Source organism: Danio rerio, chromosome 12 (assembly GCF_049306965.1).
Source record: "Danio rerio strain Tuebingen ecotype United States chromosome 12, GRCz12tu, whole genome shotgun sequence".
In the NCBI taxonomy this organism is placed as follows: domain Eukaryota; kingdom Metazoa; phylum Chordata; class Actinopteri; order Cypriniformes; family Danionidae; genus Danio; species Danio rerio.
The window spans coordinates 36,057,501-36,078,147 of record NC_133187.1 but is presented as its reverse complement, the minus strand read 5'-3'; the positions used below and the strand labels follow the sequence as shown (position 1 = coordinate 36,078,147).

General features: G+C 36.9%; 1 protein-coding gene across 5 annotated transcripts in view; it reads right to left on the bottom strand.

Annotated features, from left to right (window-relative positions):
• cyth1b (cytohesin 1b) overlaps positions 1-20,647 on the bottom strand; it is a 195,023-nt gene that overhangs the window by 27,393 nt on the left and 146,983 nt on the right. For all 5 annotated transcript variants that reach the window (XM_073917424.1, XM_068224522.2, XM_005169466.5 and 2 more), the window contains 2 exon segments: positions 19,984-20,066; positions 2,719-2,783 (listed from right to left, as the gene is read on the bottom strand). Coding sequence is in view for 3 of the 5 variants with exons in the window: in XM_068224522.2 (XP_068080623.1) it covers positions 2,719-2,783; positions 19,984-20,066 (148 nt within the window). In the remaining 2 variants the exon portion in view is untranslated.

The following is a 20,647-nucleotide window of genomic DNA, read 5'->3' as shown; positions in this document are numbered from 1 at the left end:
GATGGTGGTGTGATGTGTAGTGTTAAAAGCCACAGCCTGTAAAAAGGGCCATGCACTATTGTACCTTGTGTCCAATTACATCCTCCAAAGTGAAGGAGGAACAAAGAGAGGAAGAATTTCATAAAAGGAAGGTTAATGACATGAAACCCATTCTGAAAAAGGCTTTCTTCCATCCAAACGACTCCCATGTGAATCAGAGCAGGCATTCCTGTGAAGCGTTCAGTGGCCTGGTGGTATCATGGGTCATGTATAATGAATGGGCCCGATTCGTTTTGATGTATATTTTGAGGGCCTTTCAGGAAATATGGGTCAGTGCAGTCAGACAGGATCAGGAGCCCTTCACAAAAGAGTTTTACATGATGGACTGGTCTAAGTGTTTCAGAAACTGCTGATATACTGGGATTTTTACGCACAAGCATCTCTAGGGTTTACAGAGAATGGTCCAGAAAGGAGAAAATATCAAGTGAGCGGCAGTTCTGTGGGTGCAAATGCCTTATTGATGCCAGAGGTCAGAGGAGAATGGACAGACTAGAAAATTGGACAATATGAAGATTGGAAAAATGTTTCCCATGGTCCAATGAGTCTCGATTTCTGCAACCAAATTTGAATGGCAGGGTCAGAATTTGGTGTCAACAACATGAAAGCATGGACGTATTGAGATGTGGTGGGACAGGAGATTCGCATCATGGATGTGCAGTCGACAAATCTGCAGCAACTGCATGATGCTATCATGTCTATATGGACCAAAATCTCTGAGAAATATTTCCAGTACCTTGTTGAATCTATGCCACGAAGCATTAAGGCAGTTCTGAAGGCAAAATGGGGTCCAACTAGGTACTAGTAAGGTGTACCTAATAAAGATGTTGATAAGTATATTTTTTTCCAATAGTTTACAGAAGACTAACGTCTCATTCAGTGAAACAATATTTGTACACCAACAATCTTGTCAGGCATATTTACAACAATAATCATTTTATGAAATATTAAAAGACTATTATATTTGAGGTATAAACTACTCTATATATTACTATAAATTATATTTTGCCGACATCTTTCAAAACACAAGGTCTGTCAGTTTTAAAGAATTCAAAATATAATACAATTTTGTAGACGACTTATTAATAATTTTTTTCCTTATATATTTTAATACATACAAGTCATTTTACCTTCATAAAAGTTAATTGACATTAGACTTATATTATATAGGCTTTATATATATACATGTAATCACTTTTGTAAATTAGATATGGAAGCTAAAAGAAAGTTGCTTTACTGTATGTGCGAGTAATGTGTTGAAATCACACATTTGGATGCATCCTATTAGGAATATTTTCCCTGATACAAATGTAATGGAACTGCGACAGTGCTGTAAATTACTATAATACACTGTTTAGACATTTATGCAAAGTCCTGAAACATTTGTGTCAATTTACACCGTCTCTCACTAAAACAGCCCTACATAATTCACCAGGCTCCATCCCACAGGGGACATGATCATTAAAGATTCAAACAGTGGCCCAAAAATGTGTGTGTAATTCCTGTGTGTTAAATGGAGAATATGTATTTGTTTGTTGCGGAATCGGACAGAAACACCATTTAAAAGTGACATTTTTTGTTAAAAGTAAGAACAAAGCAGTATTCATAACTGAGTTTTGTTCATTAAAGGTGCACTAAGCATATTTTGCCAAACAATGTTGATATTTGAAAGCACCTAAACAAACGCCCATAACACAACAGGACCCTGCCCCTTTTTTTATATCTCTGATATCATGACTAGATGACCCTTACTGCTGATTGGCTGCAAGTGTGACTGGGTCCGACTTGGTCAAATACTGCTTCAGGCACATTTAATCTAAAACATTTCCAAGTGAGGAAAAAAGTTGATTTGCTGAGTTGATTATATCCTTCATAAAATACTAAATACTGTAAATCGATTAAATAAAATAATAATAAACAATCATAATAATTACAAATTAATAACAAATTAATAAATATATAATATACTATATATATTTTAAATTGTAATTAAAAAATGATATGATATAAAAATAAGGAATAAAAGTAAAACAAATATTTAAATTAATGTATTACAAATACAATAAATAAACTTTTCATAAAATAAAACTATTAGAAATAAGTAGTATAAAATAGATCAAAAATAGTAATAGTATAAAATAGTAAACACAAAATTCTAATTTAATTGAACTAAAATACAATAAAAAAAATTATTAAAAATACTAGTTAAAAATTATATTAAAGTTTACTAAATTAACAAAATAAACAGTAAACAACAAATGCTGTTAAATAAATAGGTTTTAAAAATTTAAATTTGATTCAAATGCATGTTTCATTACTGGATGAATCAGCATTTTTGAAGAGTCACTTGAATTGATTATTCATATATATTTTAATTGCTTGTCGCCATCTATTGGTTTAACACAGCAATAGCCAAACCTTCATTTGAAGCATCAAAATGGCTATTTTGATCTCAACCCTAAACATTGCTCTGTATATTTCAAATATAAACTTCTATGTCTGTTCATACATTGAATGAATTTAAAAGCCACCACACATTCATTTCATTTCATCTTTTGAGGCACAACTAATTTTGATATTTATGGAAAAAAGGCCTGTTATAATTTGATCAAAATGTTGACAACAAAATTCTGACAAAATGAAAAAAAAAAGAAAATAAAGTTTAAAAAAATCACATCTTACCTTTCTTGAGTGGAGCCAAGACATTCGATCTCATTGGTCACCTTTGTTATCTCATCCTTGAGCCGCTACAGTACATATATATAAAAAAGAGAGAAAACGTGTTTGAGTTAAAGGAGGGCTGAAGGTGTCTCTGCCCTCTCAAAGTCAGCCTGCCTGATGGAGAGCCTTGAATCTAATAAAATGAACACGCTGAGGCTCATAAATATCTAATATGATTATCAAGAATATGAAACATTCAATCATGGCACAGTGTGGCACCTGCATTAAACATCATGATGAAGTCGCGTTTGTTGGGGGAGGGGGAAAAGAGAGAAGAAGGATGAAGAGCAACATAAAGAGATCAAGAGGGGTGTGTGTGTGTGTGTGTGTGTGTGTGTGTGTGTGTGTGTGTGTGTGTGTGTGTGTGTGTTTGGAATAATGAGAAAAAAGCTAAGAAATGCTTTCAACAGAATTTCATCACATATCCCTAATGCAATGAGTTCAATATCACATGAAAGCTGTTTCTGTCGCAAATAGCAGGACTGCAAATGTGATATTGATTTATACATCATATAATAAATAATAAGTTAATATTGTGCTATATTTATGGCACTAAATGTATTAATTATATTAGCTGAGCTGTCTGGATTTCTGATCAACACACAGCAATGCTTCATTTCTAAATGTATCTGCGTTTTGAAGGAATCAGGTGAACCAGTGACTCAAAGGGGCAATCATGATTTGAACGAATCAGCTGTTTGAACGAAACGATTGAGTTAATTACTAGCTACGTTTCCATCCACCTACTTTTATGCTCATTTTGGATATGCGCATAAAAAAACGGTTGATGGAAAAGACAAGATGTGCATTAAAAAACATGCGCATAATTGAGTAGGATAAACTTTTTATTCGATAAGAAAAGATGCGCATAAACTATGATGGAAACATTTTTACTAAACAAATTCCAGTATGCGCAATAAAAAAGGTCATGTGATTTTGTTATAAGAGCTTAACCGTTTCAGCATTAATGTTATTATATTATTAATGTCTCATGCCTTAAAACACCATTATGTGTTCATTGCATGTCAGGATTGCCTTCTGAGGCACAAGTCATTAATTAAATAAGGAAAAGATTCATGCAGCTTCTAACGCAGCAAATTCCGTTTTTACAGTTGATATTTGGCGCCAGTTATTCAGGAAGTGACGATTTTGTTCGCTTTGATTCGTTAGATGGAAACGCTGCTTTATTTGAACGTCTTTTATGCGATAATCCAGTTTTGCGCAAAAAGATAATTCACATTTTTGGATGGAAACATAACATGACTTAGGGTGTTTTCACACCTGCCTTATTTAGTTCGGTTGAATCGCACTAGAGTTCGTTTTCCTTCTTGGTGCGGTTCCTTTGGGCAGGTGTGAATGCAGCAAAATCGTACTCGAGTGCGCACCAAAAGCGGAAGAAAAAAGCGTACCGAGACCTGCTTGGAGAGGTGGTCTCGGTACGGTTTCAAACAAACCCTAGAGCTGTTCATTTGTGGTGAGAATTTGATCTGAACTTAAACAGTACCAACGGCAAAAAGTACTGCGCCTTTTGGACTAATCCAGCTGCCATAGGCCAATACGCTGTGCATTATGGGATATGAAGAAAAAAATAGTTGTTGACAGCGCTTTACCAACAGAGAGAGGGAGGAAACATTACCTGATGGATCGTTGGTAATATTTCCGCAAGATGACCATGTCGCAGTTTAGCTCAATTAATTCACGCCTCCTCCTGAAGTGACGTGCATTAAAACATTGTTTTCAGTCGCGCTTCATTCTTAAAATGTATAAGTTGTCTAAAGCAGGCATATAATCAGTCAGCGCAGTCGTCCCTCCATAGTAAAAAGTGACATTTTGTGTCGGTCGGTTTGTTTACTTGAAGGAGTTCATTGGCATTTTCCCACACGTGAATTCTGACAATCTATTAGCAGTTTAAAAACTATGTTCAACAACATCTGACCAATGAGAGATGTGGATTTTGGCAGATGACTGCATTTTGGTTCTTTTCAACTGGTTTGTACCAAAGTCAGCAGTGTGGTGTGAAAACGGGGGTGGGGAGACAGGGGTTGGCTGTCATGACATAAATAAGCATACATAAACATACATAAAACCTATAGTATTAAATATAGCTTTAGTTTTAAACAACAGAGTAGGAACAAATTCAAAAGACAAAATACATTTATCCTGTATGAATTTCAGAAGCATATGATGATAAAAAAATATTTTTGTTATATCACAGTATATCTGATCTGTTAATAATACATATATTTTGTGTGTGTAAGAAAAAGAGCGAGAGAGAAATGTATACAAACTTTACAGTCTGTAATTTATATATATTAAATGTTTAAAAATAATTGTATGTTCTTGCAGTGCTGTCATTTCTTTATTCGCCGTCATTGTGTTGCAAATGCGAAATAGATGTAAGTAGCTGGTGTATTACTGTATATGCACTTTTATTTGGTCTATATAAAGTGAATTATGCTGTACAATCCACATGTGAGATTGTACTGTAAGCGTGTTCAGTCAGTGTGTGTGTCATAATAACACTCAGAAATCCATCTTCCTGAAGCAGCACAGGGACGGATCAATAACACTCACATTACCAATTCACAAACACACACACACAAACACACACACACACACATACACACACACACACACACACACACACACACACACACACACACAAACACACACACAAACACACACACACACACGCACAATGCACACGCACACACGCACAATGCACATGCACACACTTTTTTCTATCTCTATCTCTCTCTAACACACACACACACACACACACACACACACACACACACACACACACACACACACACACACACACACACACACACACACACACACACCCTTTGCACTTTCGATGCATTAACATCACAACTCTTTCAAGATAAAGCACCCAGAAAGGTCAAGTTAGTGACCTTTAACACCTAACCATCCTCTGCTATAAATTTTGGGAGAGTGTTCCTGACCTCAAACCTCACTAGAGGACTGCAGTCCAGCTGTAAATGCCTGACTCAGAGAGAAATGTGTTCAAGAAATCAATGGCCCTGTTTACATCTGCTATTAAGATTTAGTTTGATCAGATCACATGTGGACAACAGAGACACACTGGTTTTTACATCTGCTGTCTCTCTTTTGTTTTGAATGTTTACGGGGAGCAGGTGTATGTTAAGGCCTTTTCTGAAGTACAAAGTAAATACCCATTTTACATCCATGATATACAAATTTTTGGTGGGTTCTAAAATTAAATACATAGCTGTCAATAGTACACAAAATAAAGGCTGGAATTGATATTTTTACTTATTTACAACACGGACAGTAAGAGAAGAGGTGATTTTTGGTGGTTTAAATGGACTTAACCACATGAGCATCCGATAAACGATATTATATCAAATCGCAATAATATTTATGTCAATAACAATAGGCTCTGGATGTTTTTTACTCTTTATTGATCTAAAAGCCAATCACCCAACAGAAATATGCAACGAGAATTTAAAAGTGTGTTGATATTAGAAATGTCCTGAATTTTCAGCCATCGAAAATATGGTTTGCCATTTAATGAACCCTCTAATTTTTGTGGCTTCAGTCATTGTTAGGGTACTCTTTTAAATCTGGAAGCATTAACAACTTCTATCGAAATATATATATATATATATATATATATATATATATATATATAATTAAAATATGGGTAAATAAGGAAAATAATGATCAAGTTTGCATCTTGATAATCACCCAGCCCTATGAGCACCTTCAATACAACAGCGATCAGTGTGTTTTTACCCACCTCGACACGTGGTAAAATGAACACAAGCTATTTATCATTGTTTGCTTGTGTGTTTTTTTCAGTTTAAATGTATATAAAAACTTCCAAAGTAAACTTTTAAGAGTTTCTTTTGTTACAATGTGTTCATTTGTTTCTGTATATTTCAATAAAACTGCATATTTTTGAAGGTAATTTTCTCAAATGATTGTTTTTTCCTACACTGAGCCATAAATTTCCACTTTAGCAAAACTTACATGAACCAAACATGACAGGTTTTCTTTCATTCAATTATTCATTTTCTTTCGGCTTAGTCCTTTTATTACTCAGGGGTTGCCACAGCGGAATGAACCGCCAATTTATCCAGCATGTATTTTACACAGCGGACCCCCTTACAGCTGCAACCCAGTACTAGGAAACATCCATACACTCTAGTGCTTCCTTGAGAAATTTTTCCAGCTGTGGCGGCAGACCTTTTACACAAATCCATAAATAAATTAAAATTATGGAAACTGTGTTCATCATAACTGAAGGCTACGTCGTGTTTGCTGGCCTCATGCATCACGTACCAGTCAGTCAGTTAGTCAACCAGCATGTCATGTATAAGGATTAAACAAATAACGTACAGCACTACTACGATTACAGAAAAGTTTGTGCTGTTATAATTCACTTACCAAGTTTTGGTGCAGTTATAACCCGCTATTAAAAATAACAATAACAGCAACAACAACAATGACTTAATGTTTTAAACGAGAAGCTGGAATGTAGCCGTGGCGGGATACATTTTGGCGTGGCGCCCCGCCATGGAAGAATGAATGTAGCGGAAAATATACACTCTCACATTCACACACACACACACTCATACACTACGGCCAATTTAGCTTATTCAATTCACCTATAGTGAATATAATGGACTGTGGGGGAAACCAGAGCATGCGGAGTAAACCCACGAAAACGTGGGGAGGAAGTGCAAACTCCACACAGAAACGTCAACTGACCCAGCTGGGACTCAAACCAGTGACCATATTGCAGTGAGGTGACAGTGCTAATCACTGAGCCACCGTGTCGCCCTACATAACAGGTTAGTTCATATCTATTTGCTGAAAGTTTATATTACAACAAATTCAAACATAATTTACCTGACTATATACAACATATTATTCCATTATTTTCTGTCTGAATTTTCTCAATTTCAAAGTGATAAAAAGCGAGATTCCCAAATTCGTAATGAATTCAATCAACTGGGGAATTATGGCAATAAGTCAATATTATTTACTCTATCACCTTCAATGTCTTGCAATAATACCAGGTGTAATGGATGATAAATACAGTAGGACATTCCAAGAGCACTGAAGAAATCACACTTTCTGAAATTAAGATAAAAAATGTTAGATGTTAGTTTTAAGGATATTTATTTGCTAGTCAGCCACAAAATTTGCGTTTAGAAAACATAAAACCGATATAAACATCTACAGCTTGTAGTTTGTCACTTTCGCCTAAATGGATCAACAATTTTTTTTGCAATGGCCATGGTCTTTAACCTCCTTGGTATAGCAACCGACTCCCATGCGGAAGGTTGCCGGTTCGATACCAGCTCAGAGCGGGTTGGGTGGCGTAGGACCGGCAGGGGTTACATTGGTGCCGTGACCCAGATAGGAGGGAGGTTTAGAGGGTTGAGTTTAATGGAGGCCAGCTAGTAAGTGCTGTGCAGGTAAACCTCACTCCTCTGACCTCTAGAGGTGCTCTGGTGACTGACGCTAGAGGCCATGGTCTTTAGCCTCCTTGGTAGAGCAACCGACTCCCATGCGGAAGATCGCCGGTTCGATCCCAGCTCGGAGCGGGTTGGGTGGTGTAGGGCCGGCGGGGGTTACACATTCATCTCATACTTCAGCTTCTCATCAAATCTTGACCAATCAAATGCTCTCTAGCATCTGACATGCCCCGTCCCCTTCAAGCCTCTTCTCATTTGATGTGCTTGATCTCAACCACTCTCACTGGCAGAGCGGTGCTAAAAACAAAATGTAATAGGCAGATTTTTTTTTTAAAGAAGAGGAGCTACTCTATGTCCCACCATCTCTTTAATTTTTAAGTTGAGATTAGGTCTAACATCACTTCACAGTACCTTTTTAATTTCTGTGTGAGGATGCAACATTTTTAAGTTTTAAGAGACAATTCTTCCATATAGTCCTAAAAAGTCTAGAAATGTCTGTAGACTGTGATGGAAAGTCACTTAACTCTGGCAGGGAGTTTCTCTGAAGTCTGTGGGCACAAAGATGGATTAAAGTGGTCACGATAATGATGCTCTATCTGAGGGTTGCTAGGCGATAGCTGCCATATAAAGGTAACGTAAACAAACAGTACACATTGTCTGCCCACACTTTTCCATTGCTTTTATCCTTATGCAATGCATTTCATGTCTTCCTTTGTCTCCAGGCAACGGGCAGAACTTTCCAGCTGGACTGAGAGCGAAGCAGGACTGTCCAGCAGTGATTTATCCCAGACTGAGAGGCTGAGCTTGGCAGTTCACTCACTTTAATCGAACATTTCATCTCCATTAGACAAATACTATAGGAGCACTTTACTAATCGCCCCACCGGTGTCATAGAGGACACCTGGAAATATTTGGTTGATCACTACACACATTTTATTTAGTTTATGAAATCTGTGGATATTTTTACCAATTATCACTTCAAGTTTATATTAGCACATTATTTCACTTAACTTTTGCGTTTTCATTTATAGAGTGTTTCGTTCAATCTGATGTTATTTTTCTTATGTCAGCGTGAACTTTAAATCCTAAAAAGATGCCAGTTAGATCACTTCATGCAAATACCGTAGCCAATCATGTTTACGTAATTCTGGAAAAGTAATGTGATTGGATTGGATATATATATATATATATATATATATATATATATATATATATATATATATATATATATATATATATATATATATATATATATATATATATATATGAAGTCAGAATGATTAGGCCCCCGAATTATTAGCCCGCCTGTTTATGTTCTTCTCCAGAAGAAAAAATACTCTTGATCTGTTAAACATCATTTGGGAAATATTTAATAATAATATTATAATATATGAAATTAATATAACATAAACATTCAGTTTGGGAATAATCAAGCCACACTTTTTAGGAGGGAATACATAAAATGAGTAATAATAAATTCTATATCAATTTAACAGAACCAAAATGTAAAGGGAAAAATTACATAAAATTTCTCTTAATATGAAACTTTAATTGAGGTCAAATAATACTTCAGCTATGAAAACGAAATGCACAAGCACAATAATATAACAACAATAATCAAACAAATAAATTAAATTGAGGATATTTTTCAAACCAAAGCTTTTACCTTTTTCTCTTGATAGTTCATAGTGAGAGTGAAAGTTCAGGCAAAAATACACAGTTTCTTACCAATTATTCTCTTGCGTTTACTCACCATTTAGACTAATTTCATAACAAACCTTTATGGAATTCTTTCTTTTGTTGAACACAATATAATATATTCTTTAAAACAGTAGGAAGATGCTATACACTGTTAAAAATAATGTGAGAGTGAATGTTTACAATTTTCCAACATTTTTCAAAATATCATCTTTTGTCTTCAACAGAAGAAAGAAACCTGAATAGGTCTGAAACAAGTGAAGGTAAAGTAATTGGTGACAGTTTTTATTTTAGGGTGAACTATCCCTTCAACCACCTATATTTCTCCAAACTCTGGATTTTGAGAAATTCTGATATTTGTGTGCAGACAGAAACATGCTATCCCACACACCGTGTTCAATCAGTTTCGGCTAACACTAATTGGAATGACACTGGTGACAGTATTATCGATGCAACCTCTTCAGAAGCCCTACACCAAACACAAAACATTGTTAAAAAGAGCTGAACATCTAAACATTACTGGTTCAGTAAAAGCAAAGGAAAACAGTTTAGTTCAGACATCTTAAACTCTGCAGTTATTATAGTGAAAATCAGAGGCACTCTGGGAAATGGCAGATGTTTTTAAATACCTGAGAACCAGAGTTTCCTTTCACTTCAAAGGACCAATATTACTGATTCTGGTCAGACCAAGACTAAAGTGAGGCTGTACTAGGGTTGTGCTTTTTGAGAGAATTATAACTAATTGCGATTTTGATTTGCAATTTTTAATGGAAGTGAATAAGACCCAAAGTTTGGAGCCATTAGCTGCTTTTCCACTGCCGGGCTCAGGGATTTCATTTGATTACATCATGATTTCGCCCATCAAAGCCAAAATCATGCTGTGTTCCCACTGTAGAGCCAACAGCTCACAGTGCAGCACAGAAAGCATGTCCTAAGTACACCCACGAATCAAACAACAAGTGCACTTCAGCTGAAAAAAAAAAGTCAAATCAGACTCACACAAGTAAATCGCAGCGTCCTAAAACGATCAAGATAGAGACAACTGAAGAAAACAAATTACATAATATTGTATACTATTAAATAAAATATGGTGATGCAGTAGGTAATGCTGTCGCCTCACAGCAAGAAGGTCACAGGTTCAAGCCTTAGCTGGGACAGTTGCCGTTTCTGTGTGGAGTTTGTATGTTCTCCCTTTGTTCGCATGGGTTTCCTCCAGGTGCTCCGGTTTCCCCCACAGTCCAAAGACTGTAGTGTACGAGTGTGAATGAGTGTGTATGGATGCTTCCCAGAGATGGGTTGCAGCTGAAAAGACATCCACTGCGTAAAAACCAAGTGTGCCGCAAGCCTGCGTTTGAGTGAAGGTCTCTGCCGTTAGGGGCTGGCTGCAGTACAAGTCATAAAGCCCGCCTCCTCCGTGTTAATGAAGTAGACTTGAGCCCAAATAAAAAAATGTATTACGCTTGCTATAAAATGTCCGGAAAGATGGTTCTGGTCGATTAAGGCACTGGTTATTGTGCTGAAATAGGTGCAGATCTTCATTTTTGTAAACAGTTTGTTTTTAGCAGTAATTTAATGCTAGGCGTGTCATCGTGATTGACAGTTGTGATTGACAGTTTCTCAAAGCAGCGCGTCTGAGCTTCGGCAGAAGACTGAAGTGTTATTATTCGATTTCTGTGTTATTTTACCATGACAAAATGAGTTCAGCAGTAAACTACAGTTTCTGACATACATGATCCTGGTGGAACACTGTTTATTCGCTAAGGTCAGGGCTTTTTTCGGGCTTTATTAGTTTGCTGATACACGCCTAACCACCCAGATAGCAAAATACACTCGGGCCAGTTCCGGCTAGATTCTCGCCTGCCGGAGACTTACCCCTCAGAGCTCAGACTGACTACCTCTGCTGGACCTACCCCGAATGCCTGGACTCACTGCCCGATTCCAGCCCGAGTCAATCGAGCCAGATGCGCCGGCCGAGTGAGCCGGCGCTGCCGCATGCGAGCCGGAAACAGCCCGCGACGTCGCGAGTAGGTTATGCGCTGCGGCCCGGAGCGGGCGCGATTGACTATAAAAAACCCTCATATTTGTTGACAATATTACATCCATTTGTGTTGATATGACAACAAACGCATGCTGAGAAGTTCGGGGGGCGTGGTTGATTTTACATAAAGTGTTTGTTTGGAAGCTCGACTCCGCTCATTTTCGCGGTTCCTCCTCTGGCTCCATCTGACAGTCCTTCTGCGCATGTCCAGGCTCCAATTTCAGCAGTCTTTTGCGACAGTTTGTGCCCGTCAAGCAGGCGTTTTGCCCTCAAGGCGTTCAATGGGAAAAGGGGCTGTCGCGCGTCCATATTTTTTACAGTCATTGGCCCAAACACACACTGGCAAGCTCACTTTAGGCACAACAGTGGACAGTTGGTTGCAATGGCTGTGCCCACTCTTACATGAATAAAAAAAATCAATACAGTGTGTGTTAATATTTACTTTGAAATCAACCATTATGAATTTCACTAGTACTAACTAATGAACTCTAAGTTAGATGATACATTGTGAATGCTGTATCATGCAGAATTGCCAAAGGAAGCCTTGTGTCTTCCAGGTCAGATGACGGGCAGCATCACACAACCTCCATTCACGTGAAGGACAGACGGAGGTCTCCTAACGCTCCAGTTACCTCAACTACTATCGCTGTGTGTAGGCGAGACTGGAGATCTTCTACTATCTGTCTCTCCATGCATATAGAGAGGGGGACGCAGAGGAATCCTTACTCAGCCAGACAGACATTTTTTAACAATGTAATAAAACATTCATAATGCTGAGCTTTCACTGCCCCTGCTATAGCATCTCAAACGCCTTGCACAGATTTGAACTTTAAAAGCTTTCAGCTTTCTGTTTCAGTTTCTGACATGCTACGGTTTAAATATTTGAGGTCATCAAGATTTTTGACATAAGCTACCAAACTATCTCAAGCCATTTTCATCAATGATTAAAAATAGGTGAGGGGGAACAGGTTATTCTAAAATATTTTTTTTTTTTTGGTTTTTTGAGTACTGATACTCACACAAGAAATGAAATAATGTTTTGTTTATTTTCCAAACAAATATTATATAATAGCAATCTTTTAAATGGCATTAAATGATTTCTGTTTGAATTAAATAATTTATGTAATTTTGAATTTTTTTAAAAGCATCTCATGTCCACCAAGAGTCTTTAAATATTGAAATATGAAATATTTTAAATCTTACACTTTTTGCAAATATTTTAAAATATTAATGAAGGCTGATGTAATGGCTGCTTACTTATCAGTTTTGCCAATTAGGATTGAATTGTGTTTTGAAATATATTAAAAGAGAAAACTTTGCCTTTAAACTTCTATACAGGGCTGATAGTGGAAAAAATTCCTGAGCCTGAACTTTTTTCCTTGCCCCTGAGGTGAGTAGGGGTGGGGGTACTATGTATGCAACGCACTTTTAACACATAACTTGTGGGCCCCTGGGCCCAAATATATTAACAGCCTATGTGTAACCCTGATCATCATTATTGTCAAGTGGCTCTTTTTAGACACATGCCAGTAATGTCAGTGACACATGCCAGTAATGTCAGTGACACATGCCAGTGTCAGTGATCTTGTGACATGTGCCAGTAGGTGTCAGTATAAGCACGTTATAAGCACATTAATCTTATAAGTCTCTTTGCTTTAATATTTAAAAATCATTAGGCAAATGACACCTGTTATCTTACATGCATATATGTTATGAGTTTTCAACATGCATTTTATTATAACTTTTTAAAGGATATTATTTAAAATACCTTAAAATGAAAATAAGTTAAATAATAAAATAAATGAATGAATTAAAAGCATAGAGAAGTCCATATTGTAGGGAACAAAGGAACTGCCAGGATGCAATAATATACAGTACAACAGATAAGTGTAACCCCTCCCATACATAAGCATGCCACAATAAATTTGACTGACATGTACTGTCAAATGACTATTACGTACGGAAGTATGACTACGAATACATAAAATAAATGCGTTTAAATTAAAACATTGTGGAGTAGCTCAGCAAATAAACTAACTTGCGACGCGATAAATTAGGTTAAAAGTCGCGTAATGATTAAATATGGTTTTGCTCGTGTTAATTAATGTCATAAGCTTCGCCGGGTGTCGATGTCACTGCAGTGACATGCAGCGCGACACTCTGAGTGGCACAGGTCACTACACATGCCACTAGCGAGTGACACATGACAGTGGAAAACCGGACGTGCCACCGGAATGTGCCAGTGTCATCTGTACGTCAGATGTCGTGTCACTCCATGTTAAAACTGCTACTGTGAATCCGCGTTCAAGCGCACACAATAAGCTAAAACTCGCCCCAAGCACCGGCAAAAACAAATAACAATGAATGTGTCGAGGAAAGAGTAAGGACATATCTTAATTATTTATTAATAAACTTATTCTGAGTCAGTGTCGCAAAGATCCTGACTGGCAATCTCCTCTTGGACTCGCCTTTAGAAATTCATCTTTTACATGAAGGAGTTTTCTTGTTTTCGATTTGTTTTATTTCGTCAAGTAATAATTTAAAGCTTTCTATAAATATATTTATTATGTCTGTGAGGCATATACATTTTGCTTCATTTTGTTAAGCGCTCCTGTTTAAAAACCAGACGTCAGAAAGCGCATAATTTTGGTTTTCTTTATTTTATAAAAACGCTGTAACGTTTTTTGATGTATTACTCGTACTTTGTGAGCAAAAATGACGGATAACTTTAAATTGCTCCCACTGAAAAAATGCAAGTGATTGCTCTGGCGCCTCGATGTCCTGCAAGCTTTTTATAAGCAAACTATGCGCCTAATAGCACACATTCTTTAACGTTTAAGCTACCATTGTTTTATACTTGAACTGTTTTATATCTTTTATTTTAGGCAAGTCGTGATGATCTGAGAAGGCAAACTGATCAAACAGACAATGATGGTCTTCCGCTGGGCGCTGTTCGTTAAAAAAAACTTAATTTTAACGAATAAAAACTGCTCCAAACGTTTTTCTAAATAAGCTGAATAAAAAACGAAACTAAATATAAACACTTTGCCATTAGGCTACATACAAAACTGAACTATTTCATAGCTGAAACACTAAGTTGTTTAAGGAGAAGGGGGAAATATATTTTTGTCCCGTCTATTGCCTCACCGTTATTTCGAGAATAAACCCAGCGTAAATATGCAGATGTCATTCCCAAAACATATCAGCGTATATGTGCCGAAAACGAAAGTTTCATACAAATTCTGAATGGATTATAGCCTGGAAAGTGCAAAGCACGCTCCTCTTATTATCACTAAAAAGCGTCACTAATCTTAGTTCATAGAGATCTCACAAAGATCCGTTATAATTTATAAAGCTCTCTAAATTACACAATTAATCTTTTATTTACATGGCGTCTACACTCAAAAGATGATTCACGAGCACACAAAATGGCACTTAATAAAAACCAATCCGGCGCTTTCAGCAGTGAGTGAATGACAGATCAATATCCGTGAACCTGATTTTTTTTTTCCCCGCAGCTAGGCTTGCCACGATAGACGGTGTTGACGGTGATACCGGTGTTAAGACGCAACACCGGTGACATCACTTTTCTACCGTGACACCGTCCCCCACATTTGTTTTTTAAGTATTCGTTTTTTATTTTTTTTTTATTAAACATTTATTTAAAATAAATGGAAAATATAATTATAAATAATTGACTTAAAACGAGAGCATGCTCTATAATTAAAATCTAAAGCTACAGTGCGTCATATTTCATTTACCACGTGAGGAGAAAGAGGAGTCGAATTTACAGAAAGAGGATGGCGGACGATTTATTGTCAAAACGCAATGCAAAGGCGCATATTTGGCAAAATTTTGGGTTCAAACCAAATGCATAAGAGAACCTGACGACGTTAATGAGGCGATCTGCAAACTTTGCCTGACAAAGGTGGCAGTATCTGGAAACATAACTAATTTATACACGCACCTTCATGTTTAACTATGGGTGGGTCGCGGATAGATCCATACATACGCAACGCACTCTCATTTAAAAAAAATTCACGCGACCATCATCTCACAATGTTTAATAATAAATATCTTTTTTTTAATTAAAACGAGTGATTTAGCAATGCTGCGCCATTGACAATCCAACTGCAGAGAAACATCGTGGCAACGTGCAGGACTTTTTCCGAAGTTCAGCTGTTCTTATTTCCACTTGATTATGTGTTTAATGTCAAAAAAAATCCATAATGCCTAGGCCAAAAAGATCGAATCCTGTGTATGCGCGCATCTTTTATAACTGAGGCCGCTCTCTTCAAAAACCGAAAGTTGCTTCTTCTGTCTGGCAATATTTCGGCTTTTAATATATGAAAAGTTTATTTAGATGAGCCAATATTAAAAATTGCAATAAAGTAACTGAGACGTGCGGCCACACATCGAATCTGAGGACTGATTTCTCTCTCTCTCTCTCTCTCTCTCTCTCTCTCTCTCTCTCTCTCTCTCTCTCTCTCTCTCTCTCTCATTCAGACATCGAGCCACAACACAAGTCAAGTTGCAAAACTTAGGCAGGTGCAGCTGACAGGTAGAATAGCTGAAGCCTTTACGAAATCTGTCAAAATGCACCTCTGAAATTAATAGGCATAAATGTCTTTGAGCCAAAAAAAAGTCTATTGGTAGGATATCTGTAAAAACGCAATTGGAGCCAAAGATATGAGCTGTGTAGCCTATAAATTATAGGCCTATTATTTCGAATAAAATGAAAACAAAAATTAACAATTCATTGCATTTTTCGTTTGATAAAAATATACGTAAACAAAAAAAAATCAAAGGGTGGCTAATTTGTATTAATGTGTTTTAATTTTAATGAAAAAATGCTCAGCATATTTAATTAACGGCTATACGCCGTCAATAGACAAGCCATTCAAAACATTATTTTACCGTGTACTGGGTTATAATGTATATTTTACAATAAAAACTAAACGTAGCATGTCTCGCTGTCATTTAAAACGTGTAATTCATACCACACCAGAGCTGTGGACCTGTAGTGTTTAAACTTACAGGGCGGTTGGTCAATAGCCTTCGCACTGAACTCCAATCCGAGGGACTCGATAGTTACTCGATAGACAACATTAACTTGAGAGAATTAAAAAATAAAAGTTTTTTTTAAAGGAACAACGTGCAAATCTGCAACAAATAAAATAAAAATAAAACGTCTTGGCAGTGCTGTGTGTATTCCGCCATTGACAGTGTAAGACGCCCTTATGCTGCGCCTGTAACTGCCGCTTGTAAGAGAGATCAAAGCTGTATCGATAAAACCAAAAAGCAAGATCATTTAGTTATAAATATTCCATAACAATACTTATCGAAATATTTATACATTTACATGTTGTTTATTGAGATTGTGTGATCTGTATAGGTTGTCTGATCTTTCCAGAAGCTGTAAACTGACACATGCGGTGTTTAGCTCTGACGAGGCGCTTTTATTTAGCCTGCCCTTTGATTTTTTACATAATGTTTCAATTCTTAATTTTTTTTCATATAGTTTAATTATAAAATGAGTGCTCGCTTGTTTAGTTGTGATTATTATGCAAGGATCATATTTCATATTCGGTTTATTCTTCAATAGCCTAAATTCGTTAATAATGTATTTTATAAACGGATTGTTCATAAGGACTAAGCTGTTAATATATAACATAGGCGTTTATGGTTGTTATTTGTATGGTTCCAACTTACACAGTTTTTTCAGCCTGTAGCAGTGTTGTGTTTTATTCGTTATGTAAATAAAAGTTATGTTTTGTTTAATAACAGGGATTTTTTTTGTAGTTTCCTTTCCGTCCATTCAAACAATTGACACCGAATTGGCAACTCCCGCAAAACTGAAAGTGAAAGTATTATATGCACGCATTTATAAGCTATTTAAAATCAGAAAAAAAGAGGAAATGAAAAAATGCCCACTCCCACGGTGATACCGGTATTACCGGTGTTGTCACATGTCGATTAACCGGTGGGGAAATTTCCTCACCGTCACAACCCTACCCGCAGCTACAGTACGCCGGAAATCCGGCGTGGTGCCGGAACGCTATCACCCCTGTTCTATATCATTTTACACTATTAATGGTTTTACTGTATTTTCCATCAAACAATTAGATCCTTGGTTAGAGCCTTCAAAAACTGAAGAAAATAAACTCAAACTAAAAACTAGAACTTCACGATTCTGGATTAATTGAAAAAAATTGTTTTATTGTTTGTTTGCTTAAAATAAGAGCGGCACGGTGGCACAGGGGGTAGCACAATATCCTCACAGCAAGAAAGTCTCTGGTTTGAGCCTCGGTTGGGTCAGTTGGCATTTGTGTGTACAGTTTGCATGTTCTCCCTGTGTTCGGGTGAGTTTACTCTGGGTGCTCCGGTTTCCCCCACAGTCCAAAGACATGCGGTACAGGTGAATGAGAAAAACTAAACTGGCCACAGTAAATGTGTGTGAATGTGCGAGTGTATGGGTCTTTCCCAGTGTGTAAAAAAAGGCTGGATAAATTGGCATTCATTCCGTTGTGGCGACCCCAGATTAATATATGGACTAAGCGGAAAAGAAAATGAATCAATAAATGAATGAATGAATGAATGAATAAATGAACGAACGAACGTTTAAAATAAAAAGCGCAATTCTAAAGACAACTAATTTTAATATTAAACTTATTTACAAGAACACATCAACATTTATATCAGAAAACATATCTCTAAAAATCCTGTTGACTTGAATTTTCCCCGGACTTGGGTAACAACCAAAGACATTGACATGTGCAAAGAAATTAAATCTAATTAGTTTACAAATAAAGTTTTGCATAATAAAATAAAATGACGAAGGGAAAAAGTATTGAACATATGAAGAAAGGGAGGTGTAGAGAGCCAGTGAAAGCCCAGACAGCAGTAGAAATCTCTAAGTAGTTCTTCAGCAACCCTCTGTCCTTCGTCAATGTAAATTAATTTCAGCTGCTTCAGTCCAACATCTACATTAGCAGGATGAAACATGGGTGGATATTTCAGCAAGACAATGATCCAGAACACATTCAGGAAAACTCTCAAATGTATTTAGAGAAAGATAATCAGGCTGTAGAATGGCCCAGCCATTCACCTGACTCGAATAATATAGAATACAAATTAAAGCTCAGATTTGATAGACGAGACCCACAGAACCATCAAGTTTTTTACACTCTGTTGAAGTCTGTGAAAAACTCACACCTGACCAAAGCATGTGACTTCATTCTCCATATGTCACGCGTCTTTAAGCTGCCGTCACCAAAAAAGCCTTTTATATAAAGTATTAAACACGTTTCAATAGTTCAGTTCTTTCTCCTTGTGTCATTTCATTGTTATTACAAGGTACAAATTTTGGCAGATTTTTTTTGTTTTGTTTTATTTTTATTTTCGGGTTTTTACCAAAATTTGGTTCAATCCCATGTGAACGGCTCCTTAGAAATTTATTCCCAGTAAAAAACATTACATGGTCAATACTTATTTTTTCCCAAAACACATACACATACATGTACCTGCAACAATAAAAAATTGTATAGCAAATCTCTAATTTTAATTCTGTTGATGACATTCACGTTGTTCAAGGACAATAAGGCAATAGCAGGAGACTGCAATGGAACTGGCAGTTAGTGGCCTGATCGATGCCAATGATACGCCACCGAACTTCATTTAGAGGTTTGCATGATTGATTAAGTCATTTAGGAGACGGAGAGGATTGTGTTTGGTTGACATTCCAATTGCGTAACAGAATCAGCATAATTGAATTTGCTGGACTCGACTTGCACCATCTGCTCCAAATGATACAACCCCCTCATGAGCCAGCTGTTACAGTCTATATCCCAGGGTGGGATGTCCCATCAGTCCTGTACACTAATACTGTACAGCCAGGGTCAGTGAAGAAATTCCAAGAAAGGGGGAGATTAGACTGATTTGGTCAACCCATTTAATCCCACCAGTCACAACATTGACCGAAAAAGAGTTCAAACAACCGTGATCTGAAGACTTTACCTGTATGTCCTCCAGCAGCTCCTGTTTACGTCTCCTAATGTTCTCCAGCTCCTGCTTCTCCTCTGGCGTCAGGTCGTCCGGTACTTTATTTGGGAACAAACAAAAGCAAACAATGAGCATTCAGATGTACAAGGGTAAATATGCAAACGGTCAAGCTGCGGTCTCATGACCCAAACAATTTTGTACATTTGGAACCTCGGAAGAGGTTCTATGGGTGTTGAAAATATTTTCATAGGAAACAGAACTGAGGTAAAAAAGAAGAAAAAAAAAGAAAGCATGAGCAACAGAATGAAGGTTGTGAGGCTGGAGAAAATAAGTAAATTGCCTAAGGCGAAGCACTGACTCTGAGACACAAACCAACTGAGCAATCAATACCTAGAAAAACACAGCAGTGCTGTTTATATGGGCCTCTGGCTGAGAACAACAGGAAGTTCCTAAGGCAAAGCAAAAAGTTGTTTATTTCATTAAATGCTTTTCCCTTAAGCTAAAAGCCATTTCGAAGAGTTTGGTGTTAGCTGCAAGGACAACAACATAAGCTAGCAAACCAGCTAGGGAGGGAAAACATCCTAAAATATCACAAAATCTTACTTAATACAGTAATCATACAATTGACACTTTCACAAAAACAAAACTTTTTTAGGTTTAGAAAAATAGCAAGCAACCC